We start from the raw sequence: 13,749 nt of genomic DNA on the forward strand, positions 1-13,749 counted from the left end.
AAGTGGTGGGGGAGCAGGACTCACAGGCTCTATATGAGTGGTGGGGGATCAGGACTCACAGGCTTTCTATATGAGTGGTGGGGGGAGCAGGACTCACAGGCTCTATATGAGTGGTAGGGGGAGCAGGACTCAAAGGCTCTATATGAGTGGTGGGGGGAGCAGGACTCACAGGCTCTATATGAGTGGTGGGGGAGCAGGACTCACAGGCTCTATATGAGTGGTGGGGGAGCAGGACTCACAGGGTTTCTATATCACAATGGTAACAGACTACGAAGCAAACCCTCTGTAGTCTTTATACTCAGTTATATCAGATTATGTGTCCTGTAATGTTATCATCGTGTCTTGTGTTTGCTTCTTCTTACCTTGTAGGTCTCCATCAGATGTTAACATCTGTCCACTCGCACGAGAGCCTCTTCTCCCCAGCATTTTTACAAGCTGCCAAAGTCAAAGAATACTATAATGAATCTCTCTTCTAATTGTATGTAAAGGGATCTTAACTTAAAAGTGTCCGTTACAGTAATCCGTTATATTATTAAGGGTCCATGTACAATTTCAGGGCCGCACCTTGTAGGTTTTCCTGGTAACCAGAACACCCCTGACTTCCCCCTTCACACCCGCTTAGAAGAGTCTTGTGACCATAAAATGACATAAATAAAATATTTTTGCCTACGGCCACCACTAGGGGGAGCTCCCTTGTGCAGAATTTAATTGGAGATGGAAGCCTAGTAGTGCTGTAGAGCAACTTTGACCGTGTCCCCCATTGCACAGCGAAAGATTGCCATGACACCTTGCGACTCCTTCCCCAATGACTGACTTCTAGTATCAAAAAGATCAAACAATAGTGGATTTTGTTGCAACTAGAAGCCGCAGTCACCACACTCTTGGGGTCTCTATATGACTCTGTGAAGGAGTTGCAAAAGACAGAGTCGCAGTCAAATTCGCTCCTAATGGGAGGTGAGCAGTAGTACCCCTGTACTGCCACTACACAATGAATGGCGCTGTCTGCTTCTGGCTTTGCCCAGTGCTCGTTGGGGTCCCAGGTTTTGGTCCCTCCTGATCTGATATTGATAACCTAACCAAGGGAAAGTGGGTAACAGTCGAAAGGCTGGACAACCACTTCAATCCCCAAACCACCCTGCACCCCCGGGGGTCAGTGATCCTTTAACTCACACTGTAAATATACATGGAGCATCGATATAACAGAGAGTATTTTATAGATTCTATCTCCTCTATGGGTCACCTGGCGCCCTATATACTTGGACGGTTTTTGGCTCACCTTGCTTGGCCGCAGCACTTTTGGGATCACATGCGTCTTGTGTAGGTTTTGTGCTTTGTGACACTTCTTCTTCTCTCGTAAAATCTGCATTGAGGGGCAGCTCCTCGGGGGCTCCGGTCAGCTTGACACAGGAGTGAGCACAGGCCATGCCTTGTTGTCCATTGGTTTGGGAATATACATTATTAACCCTGGCTTTCCCGCCTTCCTCCTGACCGCTGTATACTTTATATCGAATCATTAGGATAATGATAAAGACCAGCACAGAAGCCACAATGATTCCTCCAATGATGATGATCATGGTGCCGCCCAGAAACTGGGTATGAAGAGGTTGGCACTGTCCATTCTCCTCTTTAGTATTGAACTGAGCGCAGCCGACAACTCTGGTGGCCGTGAGTGACGTCATCCCATCATCATAGACCGCCAGGACACAGAGGTCATACTCCCGACCTGGAGCCAAGTCATTGATCAAGAAGCTGCGATTGTTTGGAGGTATCATCCTGCACAAAAGAGAGAAAAGGATATTGTGAGAGCGAACCAGAGAGGACGGGGACATGGCAGGGAAGTAACCCTATAGAAAAGCTGCAAGAGGAACCCAGCCCATAATACACACAGTGATGTCACAGTACAGGATAATACACACAGTGATGTCACAGTACAGGATAATACACACAGTGATGTCACAGTACAGGATAATACACACAGTGATGTCACAGTACAGAGATAATACACACAGTGATGTCACAGTACAGGATAATACACACAGTGATGTCACAGTACAGGATAATACACACAGTGATGTCACAGTACAGGATAATACACACAGTGATGTCACAGTACAGGATAATACACACAGTGATGTCACAGTACAGGATAATACACACAGTGATGTCACAGTACAGGATAATACACACAGTGATGTCACAGTACAGGATAATACACACAGTGATGTCACAGTACAGAGATAATACACACAGTGATGTCACAGTACAGGATAATACACACAGTGATGTCACAGTACAGGATAATACACACAGTGATGTCACAGTACAGGATAATACACACAGTGATGTCACAGTACAGGATAATACACACAGTGATGTCACAGTACAGGATAATACACACAGTGATGTCACAGTACAGGATAATACACACAGTGATGTCACAGTACAGGATAATACACACAGTGATTTCACAGTACAGGATAATACACACAGTGATGTCACAGTACAGGGATAATACACACAGTGATGTCACAGTACAGGATAATACACACAGTGATGTCACAGTACAGGATAATACACACAGTGATGTCACAGTACAGAGATAATACACACAGTGATGTCACAGTACAGAGATAATACACACAGTGATGTCACAGTACAGGATAATACACACAGTGATGTCACAGTACAGGATAATACACACAGTGATGTCACAGTACAGGATAATACACACAGTGATGTCACAGTACAGGATAATACACACAGTGATGTCACAGTACAGGATAATACACACAGTGATGTCACAGTACAGAGATAATACACACAGTGATGTCACAGTACAGAGATAATACACACAGTGATGTCACAGTACAGAGATAATACACACAGTGATGTCACAGAACAGGATAATACACACAGTGATGTCACAGTACAGAGATAATACACACAGTGATGTCACAGTACAGGGATAATACACACAGTGATGTCACAGTACAGGATAATACACACAGTGATGTCACAGTACAGGATAATACACACAGTGATGTCACAGTACAGGATATTACACACAGTGATGTCACAGTACAGGATAATACACACAGTGATGTCACAGTACAGGATAATACACACAGTGATGTCACAGTACAGAGATAATACACACAGTGATGTCACAGTACAGAGATAATACACACAGTGATGTCACAGTACAGAGATAATACACACAGTGATGTCACAGTACAGAGATAATACACACAGTGATGTCACAGTACAGAGATAATACACACAGTGATGTCACAGTACAGAGATAATACACACAGTGATGTCACAGTACAGGATAATACACACAGTGATGTCACAGTACAGAGATAATACACACAGTGATGTCACAGTACAGGATAATACACACAGTGATGTCACAGTACAGAGATAATACACACAGTGATGTCACAGTACAGAGATAATACACACAGTGATGTCACAGTACAGGGATAATACACACAGTGATGTCACAGTACAGGATAATACACACAGTGATGTCACAGTACAGGATAATACACACAGTGATGTCACAGTACAGGATAATACACACAGTGATGTCACAGTACAGGATAATACACACAGTGATGTCACAGTACAGGATAATACACACAGTGATGTCACAGTACAGGATAATACACACAGTGATGTCACAGTACAGAGATAATACACACAGTGATGTCACAGTACAGAGATAATACACACAGTGATGTCACAGTACAGGATAATACACACAGTGATGTCACAGTACAGGATAATACACACAGTGATGTCACAGTACAGAGATAATACACACAGTGATGTCACAGTACAGGATAATACACACAGTGATGTCACAGTACAGAGATAATACACACAGTGATGTCACAGTACAGGGATAATACACACAGTGATGTCACAGTACAGGATAATACACACAGTGATGTCACAGTACAGAGATAATACACACAGTGATGTCACAGTACAGGGATAATACACACAGTGATGTCACAGTACAGAGATAATACACACAGTGATGTCACAGTACAGAGATAATACACACAGTGATGTCACAGTACAGAGATAATACACACAGTGATGTCACAGTACAGGATAATACACACAGTGATGTCACAGTACAGGATAATACACACAGTGATGTCACAGTACAGGGATAATACACACAGTGATGTCACAGTACAGGGATAATACACACAGTGATGTCACAGTACAGAGATAATACACACAGTGATGTCACAGTACAGGGATAATACACACAGTGATGTCACAGTACAGAGATAATACACACAGTGATGTCACAGTACAGAGATAATACACACAGTGATGTCACAGTACAGGGATAATACACACAGTGATGTCACAGTACAGGGATAATATACACAGTGATGTCACAGTACAGGGATAATACACACAGTGATGTCACAGTACAGGATAATACACACAGTGATGTCACAGTACAGAGATAATACACACAGTGATGTCACAGTACAGGGATAATACACACAGTGATGTCACAGTACAGGATAATACACACAGTGATGTCACAGTACAGAGATAATACACACAGTGATGTCACAGTACAGGGATAATACACACAGTGATGTCACAGTACAGAGATAATACACACAGTGATGTCACAGTACAGAGATAATACACACAGTGATGTCACAGTACAGAGATAATACACACAGTGATGTCACAGTACAGGGATAATACACACAGTGATGTCACAGTACAGGATAATACACACAGTGATGTCACAGTACAGGGATAATACACACAGTGATGTCACAGTACAGAGATAATACACACAGTGATGTCACAGTTGGATACATTTCCATTATACAAATAATAACAATTGTCTCTTAACGTTCATCTATTTCCAATATCAAAAAGTGGGACCTTTAACCAGCAAAGAGAAACTGAAGTTCTTGGTCCTCAAATGTAGGACTGTCCCTCCTAAAGAGTGACCCTTGGGGGTACGTGTGGCCCTGTAGTTGCTATTATATCTGCTATCCCGGAAGTCACGCCTCTGTACTCTAATTATGGCCTGCAGTATGTCTAAGGTATATGATGTGGTCATATTTCGCTCTGATTCGGATCCCCAGCCCCCGCCCTAATTTGGTTCCTCAGCCCCCACCCTGATTTAGTTCCCCAGCCTCCGCCCTGATTCATTTCCCGGCCCCCGCCTTGATTTGGTTCCCCGGCCTCCGCCCTGATTCGGTTCCCGGCCTCCGTCCTGATTCGGTTCCCCGGCCTCCGCCCTGATTCGGTTCCCCGGCCCCCGCCCTGACCATTATTAATCTATGCAGTTTTGTTTCTACGTTCCGGCGTCTCACAGCTCTACCTGCTGACTAGAGAGGAGACTTTTGCAGAACTTCTCAGGGTTCTTAATTATTTAGCGACTACTTATTATTTTATTAACATGGATTTATTTCCGGGCTCGGTAACTTCTTCTCCTTGAGGAGATTCTCTGATTTACGGGCGTTTTCGGCGTCTTCCTGTGATTTACGGGATGTTCTTTCCCAAGTTCTCTGTGATTATGAATCTCACGTTTCGGTGATGCTGAGTTTTATGTGTTTTATGCGGTTCGGTGCGAGTGTTTGTCCTTAATATTAACCAATTCTTCAAATTGCCTTGTTTGCGGTAATGAGAAAGAAAAATGCAGAGCGTTGTGGCGGAGGATGGGCGCTTAGCATTACAGTCGCAGTGTACTGGCTCCATGGGCTTGCGTTACGCCCCACAAATATGACCGTTTGTCCATCTTGGTGGCAGGTTTGGTAACATTAGCACTACGATTGGTCGGACATAATCTATAGCTCCCTCTCCCAACACCCTCACACTCAGCTAGACCGAGCATGCATGTGTATGAGAGGGGAGAAAGGAAAGATGCCCATGTCATATATAATATGATAGGCCATGGTTCCAGCTCTGGGAGAGTACCCCACTATTTTAGGACACCGAGAAGTCACCCCCTTATTGTGGGACGTTCATGAGACTTGGCATGTATGGCTTTCTTCCTCCACAACACCTACATAGGCACTTCTTTCTGCTGTTCATATTGCTGGGCTTAAAGACCCTTAAAGACCCTAAAAGGTTGCACCTGCTCACAGTACCCCACTATATCCTTCCCCAGCCAGTTGCTGTGTGTATAAACATCTGCCACGCCATGCCTGAGCAAGGTTCTTAGCCTCTTTAGTATCCTGCAAAGATATACTAGTTTCCTAGTGCCTGATATTTTGTGTATAACCTTTGTTTGTGTCCCTCAGTGGTAACCCCAGGGCACGTGACACCAGCCGGAGGCCTAAAGTGGACGCCAGGAGACCTCCGGATACCCAGGAGAGGTGACTATGTGGAGACCAAAAAACGCCAAAAATTCTATCCAAATAGATTTGCTCATCCCTAGTAGCAATGTGGTGGTCGTCCTGCAGTAAAGTCCTGATCCTTGTATGGGGCTTAAAGGGTGAATACTAGTGGGCCACTTACTCAATGCCCCAAGCCAAATTGGTTTTATGTCCTAGTGGGTCTACAAGCAGGTATACATATGACCTCTACTCTTTTCAAGCACGGGGCCCTGTTGTCATGACTGTTGGGGGTCCCACTAGTCAGACCACCCAGTGACCCTACATTTGCCACCTACCACTGTAGACCAATCACCTTGGCATGGAGCCCTGTTTGTCACCTACAACATGAGCCTCTTGGCATTAAACAACGCCACGTACATACTAAAGTTAAGGTATATCGTAAGTTCATTTAGGATGGAGCCCCCTTTCTATTGGAGGACACCCATCATTAAAAGTGCAATTCTTCATCCTCATCCTCGTTTCCATTTTCCTATATAATGTGTACAATAGCCATAGTCTTCTTAAAGGGTCTTTTGCTAATGACTCTCCAACACAAGCAAACCCAAGACCGCGCGGTAATGACACATGAAGCTCGGAAAAAACACAAGGCCTTTGTAAATCATGAGAGGTTTTATATACATAGAAGCCATTAGCAGAGAAAAGATCCCGCTTTATAGTCGCTTCAGGATCTGAATCAATTAACAGTAAATAATCAACATTATAACGAGGAAAATTCCTACCCCGGGCGGAGAGGATGGTAATTAGCCCCTTCCCCTAATCTAATGGTATATTTTAGGCCATAAAACAGCTACTAAGAATTAACAGCATTGTATAGACGCTCGTATTTCACTGTTTTCCCATTTAGGGTTATAAAGGGTTGTCTAAGATAGAAAACTGTCTGAGAGATGATTTCTCTGTCCCCGGAGGAGCCGGCTCTCCCTGCATTACGTGTACGGACCATGGATTAACTTACCGCTACATCAAATATCAATTAGAGGGTGCAAATGTATCAAATAGTCGCAAATCCTTGATGAATTTGATACGGCTCCATTCCGATCAAGCCCACGATGAAAGAAATGATATGCAAATGATGTTATAGTCTTGACGGAAACCATTTGCTGACTGTTCCCCCCCATAGGGTTGTTCTGCAGTCAGGAGATGGGATTTATCCCTGCCGATTGGAAGATTGTTTGCAAGGTAGGTCTGTGATGGTAGCATTGCATGGACCCCATAGCTATGACCCTGACTGTCTGTTACGGCAACCCTTTTGGATCAGCGCTCTGCAATTTGGTCGTTGCACACATGATAAAGAGAAAGGCAGCCCTAGCAAGGGAGACAGGGAATGCCATGAGCCCCAGCCCCAAGAAAGCTCTGAACTTATTTATCTCCAGTTTCTGGAAGCTGTTTGGTTCAGTTTGTTTCTACATTTTGCAAACCCTGTCTTCTCATGGTAGGTGATGGGAGGTCTCATTTGTACACCAGTCACCATCAGACTCAGATGGGCTTGCTACTATTAGGACATTCCCCAGGAAAACACAACTACCAACATGCACCCTACAAGCCTCCTCAACACTGAGCCACCCTAGAAGGAACACTGGAGGATCTGCTCAAGATCTTTGCTACTGTAACTTCTCTATCTCCTACTCCCACCCAATGGGATGACGACCAGCCAAACTTGACGATTTTGTTGAGACAAACCAACCATTGGAGGTGTCTCTTGACATTTGCCAGACTGGGCGGTTGGATTTCACCATGCCCAATCCTTTTGTCCTCCGATGAGATGCGGTACCACCAGGGCAATGTTGCTTCAGCTCATACCCTCTATTGAGATCAAGTCTATTGAGTAACTCGTGGGAAACAAGGAAGTTGTTGGAGGTGGAAAAAGCAGGTTCTGGTTACGCTCTTGTGACCTAGGATTGGAATTAGCCTTGCATACAAAACCCATATAGGAAAGTAATGAATAGACTCTCTGGAGAATCCCTCTAAAGAAACGCTCTCCGTAACAGAGCCAGTGGGGCTGTATTTCGTATTCTCTGAATGCCTGTGTCATGTTCCGTCCGCATCAAGTGTCTACAAGAAGGAACCTGACTAAGAAAGACATAAAAATGCACCAATTCCCAAAGACGTTTTTGATGCTAAACACATATTTTCCAGCCATATGGCGGTACGAGGAAGACTCGAGTCTAATATGTCTAGGTTGTGTCCTATTTGATAAATGTGTTGCACGTTGCGCCCTTTCCTCCAGCCGTAAATTCCCACATTGTCCACGCTAATGGAAATATCCTACACGATTTGACGTCTCATTAATTTACGCGTTGTTCATTTGGTTCCATTTCCGCTGGATGTGGCGCACGAGAGAGAGTCGCACTTCTCGCATTAAAAAAAAAACATCGACCTTTAGGAAATGATTTATAAAAGTTGGAGAATGATTATCGTACAAGTGGCGAATGTATTAATATCCTATTTATACACGACTTTGTTTAGAAAGGCCAAGATGGTGTGAACAGTTTGCTTTTCGCAGAAGGGGATGATATGTGAATAATTCCATATCATACATATTAAGAAGCTATCCCTTATAATTTATTACAGTAATTAACTCCCTGCCTCCACCGGTAATGAGAACGCAGGGTCCTAGCGTTCAGTGACCTTCACATCCCAAGTCTCCTGCCTATGACGCGCTCTTATGCAAGGCTCAACATACGAAAAATATTTAAATATGGAAAATTACAAAACTTTTTGGGAAGAAATGTGAATTCTATACATAAAATGATTACTTAGGGAAGAGGCAGGGTCCCACCTTCCAGCAGCTGGTAGGTCCTCTGTAGGTGGACTCTATGCAAAGGTTCATAAGCGGCACGAGATTCCTTGCAATGAATATTGATGGGTTCGTAATAAGTGGAGGACCAGGGGAAGAACGTAAACAGAACAAAAAGTCTTAGTCGCTTCCATTGGTCCCTCTGCATCGTCTTCAGATCTCAGGGTATAATAAGTGGAGGAACGTAAACAGAACAAGAAGTTTTAGTCACCTCCAGTGGTCCCTCTGCATCTTCTCCAGGAGTATTCCAGCCTTCTCAATGACATCAGTGCTCCTCCTTGACCGATGACGTCATTCAAGGGGCCAAAGAGGACGTTGAGATACCACCGGACACCACAAAGAAGTTACGAGTTTAAGACTGTTACAGTCCTATGAAAAAGTTTGGGCACCCCTATTAATCTTAATCATTTTTAGTTCTAAATATTTTGGTGTTTGCAACAGCCATTTCAGTTTGATATATCTAATAACTGATGGACACAGTAATATTTCAGGATTGAAATGAGGTTTATTGTACTAACAGAAAATGCGCAATATGCATTAAACCAAAATTTGACCGGTGCAAAAGTATGGGCACCTCAACAGAAAAGTGACATTAATATTTAGTAGATCCTCCTTTTGCAAAGATAACAGCCTCTAGTCGCTTCCTGTAGCTTTTAATCAGTTCCTGGATCCTGGATAAAGGTATTTTGGACCATTCCTCTTTACAAAACAATACAAGTTCAGTTAAGTTTGATGGTCGCCGAGCATGGACAGCCCGCTTTCAAATGATCTGAAAACAAAGATTGTTCAACATAGTTGTTCAGGGGAAGGATACAAAACGTTGTCTCAGAGATTTAACCTGTCAGTTTCCACTGTGAGGAACATAGTAAGGAAATGGAAGAGCACAGGGACAGTTCTTGTTAAGCCCAGAAGTGGCAGGCCAAGAAAAATATCAGAAAGGCAGAGAAGAAGAATGGTGAGAAGAGTCAAGGACAATCCACAGACCACCTCCAAAGAGCTGCAGCATCATCTTGCTGTAGATGGTGTCACTGTGCATCGGTCAACAATACAGCACACTTTGCACAAATAGAAGCTGTATGGGAGAGTGATGAGAAAGAAGCCGTTTCTGCACATACGCCACAAATAGAGTCGCCTGAGGTATGAAAAAGCACATTTGGACAAGGCAGCTTCATTTTGGAAGAAGGTCCTGTGGACTGATGAAACAAAGATTGAGTTGTTTGGTCATACAAAAAGGCGTTATGCATGGCGTCCAAAGAAACAGCATTCCAAGAAAAACACTTGCTACCCACTGTAAAATTTGGTGGAGGTTCCATCATGCTTTGGGGCTGTCTGGCCAATGCCGGCACCGGGAATCTTGTTAAAGTTGAGGGTCGCATGGATTCCACTCAGTATCAGCAGATTCTTGAGAATATTGTTCAAGAATCAGTGACGAAGTTGAAGTTACGCCGGGGATGGATATTTCAGCAAGACAATGATCCAAAACACCGCTCCAAATCCTCAGGCATTCATGCAGAGGAACAATTACAATGTTCTGGAATGGCCATCCCAGTCCCCAGACCTGAATATCATTGAACATCTGTGGGATGATTTGAAGTGGGCTGTCCATGCTCGGCGACCATCTAACTTAACTGAACTTGAATTGTTTTGTAAAGAGGAATGGTCCAAAATACCTTCATCCAGGATTCAGGAACTGATTAAAAGCTACAGGAAGCGACTAGAGGCTGTTATCTGTGCAAAAGGAGGATCTACTAAATATTAATGTCACTTTTCTGTTGAGGTGCCCATACTTTTGCACCAGTCAAATTTTGGTTTAATGCATATTGCACATTTTGTGTTAGTACAATAAACCTCATTTCAATCCTGAAATATTACTGTGTCCATCAGTTATTAGATATATCAAACTGAAATGGCTGCTGCAAACACCAAAATATTTAGAACTAAAAATGATTAAGATTAATAGGGGTGCCCAAACTTTTTCATAGGACTGTATGCTTGCTCACTTTCCCTTGAACCTTTGCTTATTATACTCTTGGGTCTGAAGAGAGTATTATAGTGGTTTGGGGACAGTGAACCCCAAAAATGTGGGGTTTGACCAATCGCTAAATATCTGGAAAATTTGCAATAAACTTGGCTTTTTGCAAACCATTTTGCTTATCCCTATTTCCTAATATATTAAACCTACTGTCTATAACAATAGACAATGAGGAGGGGGATGCTGCTGCAGTTTCTCTCCCTCTGTCCCTCCCTCTTTTTCTCTCTTCCTGAGACTTCCTGCTGTGAGAGGGGAGAGTGATAGAGACATCTGATTGACTCAATCAGATCCAAGGACATAGAAGCTGGACAATGCCAGGAGACTGCATATGCCCCATTTATTCCTATGCACAGATCTATGGTTGACCTTGGCTGGATCTACTGTGAGGGCAAGGAAGGGACAAGAACACATTCATAGTCACCCCAGTTGGCACCATATAGGAAACAGGTCCAATGGAAGTTGGTAGTCAATATCTAAAGAGGAATTTAGCATATTGAGACTGCCCCTTTAATTTTCGCATTGCCCGTTGTGTGATACTGATATAGATAAGGGACACTCTGATCTTCTGATCTGCCCATTAGCCCCGGTAAAGATTAACGTCTGCAAAGAAAAACAGCAATGTCTCAAACTTGTGAGAGAGAAAGAAATCAGGCCCAACGCTTGTAGAAACAGTCATCAGATATTACAAGAAGGAAAAAAAGCTCTGGTGTAATCCTGGTGGAGAGAACCATCTGTTCCCAAATAACCTCAAATGGCTTCAAATATTTTCGTTCTTTTTATTTTATGGTGAGGAAGAGAATATTTCTTGCATTTCCTTAAATACTTTAAAGGGCTTTTCCAACATTAGGAAACAGGGTCTATTCTTTCTCCAGCGCCACCGATGTCCATAGGTTGTGTCCAGAATTGAAGCTCAGCTACATTCTACTGAATACCAGACACAGTCCATGCATTAGAGGGGGGCTGATTCGTTTTATGGTCTTGGTCTACCCTGTTTCTATTTTCTATTTACCCTCTAGGGTATGTCATTGCTTGCTGAAAGATGGTGGTCTTTATGTTGACCAGGGTTAAAATTTGGACCAGGGTTGCCAATGTCTGAACCCTGCAGACCTGCTATCACAGAGACAATGCATTAGGTCTGCCATCAGAGGAAGAACAAACACCACGGCCCTGGCTAAAACCGGGACATTGTTGATGTTTTGCCCAGTAGAGCATCCACGGTCCTGTTGTAGGGAGTGTCACCCAAGGTCCTGTTGTAGGTAGTGTCATCCAAGGTCCTGTTGTAGGCAGTGTCATCCAAAGTCCTGTTGTAGGCACTGTCATCCAAGGTCCTGTTGTAGGCCGTGTCATCCAAGGTCCTGTTGTAGACAGTGTCATCCAAGGTCCTGTTGTAGGCAGTGTCATCCAAGGTCCTGTTGTAGGCAGTGTCTTCCAAGCTCCTGTTCTAGATAGTGTCATCCAAGGTCCTGTTGTAGGCAGTGTCTTCCAAAGTCCTGTTGTAGGCAGTGTCATCCAAGGTCCTGTTGTAGGCCGTGTCATCCAAGGTCCTGTTGTAGGTAGTGTCATCCAAGGTCCTGTTGTAGGCAGTGTCATCCAAGGTCCTGTTGTAGACATTGTCATCCAAAGTCCTGTTGTAGGCAGTGTCATCCAAGGTCCTGTTGTAGGCAGTGTCATCCAAGGTCCTGTTGTAGGCAGTGTCATCCAAGGTCCTGTTGTAGGCAGTGTCTTCCAAGCTCCTGTTCTAGATAGTGTCATCCAAGGTCCTGTTGTAGGCAATGTCATCCAAGGTCCTGTTGTAGGTAGTGTCATCCAAGGTCCTGTTGTAGGCAGTGTCATCCAAAGTCCTGTTGTAGGCAGTGTCATCCAAGGTCCTGTTGTAGGTAGTGTCATCCAAGGTCCTGTTGTAGGTAGTGTCATCCAAGGTCCTGTTGTAGGCAGTGTCATCCAAGGTCCTCTTGTAGGCAGTGTCATCCAAGGTCCTCTTGTAGACAGTGTCATCCAAGGTCCTGTTGTAGGCAATTTCATCCAAGGTCCTGTTGTAGACAGTGTCATCCAAGGTCCTGTTGTAGGTAGTGTCATCCAAGGTCCTATTGTAGGCAGTGTCATCCAAGGTCCTGTTGTAGGCAATGTCATCCAAGGTCCTGTTGTAGGCAGTGTCATCCAAGGTCCTGTTGTAGGCAATGTCATCCAAGGTCCTGTTGTAGGCAGTGTCATCCAAGGTCCTATTGTAGGCACTGTCATCCAAGGTCCTGTTGAAGGCAGTGTTAGGACGTTGTCTACAACTGGAGCCAAATAGGAAATGGGAGTGGTAAGTATAGATTGTTCTTCTTTTGAGTCAAGTCTCGGATGGGGACTGCATTCAATTTAGATGTTTGAATTAATTTTAGTAGTCTGGGGTCTGAACTTTTTTGAGGAATTGATCTCATCCGCTATACAGGCTTCCATTTTTTTGGGGTTTGCTACAAACAAGCCCCTATTAAATTGTGACTTGTTTTCAGACCTCAGATTATAAAAAGCAGAGACCCAGG

At 43.8% G+C, this 13,749-nt stretch overlaps 1 protein-coding gene across 1 annotated transcript in view; it reads right to left on the minus strand.

The window, feature by feature from the left end:
• Window positions 1–318: 318 nt before the first annotated feature.
• LOC142185189 (leucine-rich repeat and fibronectin type III domain-containing protein 1-like protein) overlaps window positions 319–13,749 on the minus strand; it is a 46,917-nt gene continuing 33,486 nt past the window's right edge. Inside the window, exons 3-4 of the mRNA XM_075260466.1 lie at window positions 1,277–1,773; window positions 319–435 (exon numbers count right to left, since the gene is read on the minus strand). Coding sequence (XP_075116567.1) covers window positions 377–435; window positions 1,277–1,773 — 556 coding nt within the window. The 3' untranslated portion in view covers window positions 319–376. The remainder of the gene's footprint in view (window positions 436–1,276; window positions 1,774–13,749) is intronic.

Source organism: Leptodactylus fuscus, chromosome 11 (assembly GCF_031893055.1).
Source record: "Leptodactylus fuscus isolate aLepFus1 chromosome 11, aLepFus1.hap2, whole genome shotgun sequence".
Lineage (NCBI taxonomy): Eukaryota > Metazoa > Chordata > Amphibia > Anura > Leptodactylidae > Leptodactylus > Leptodactylus fuscus.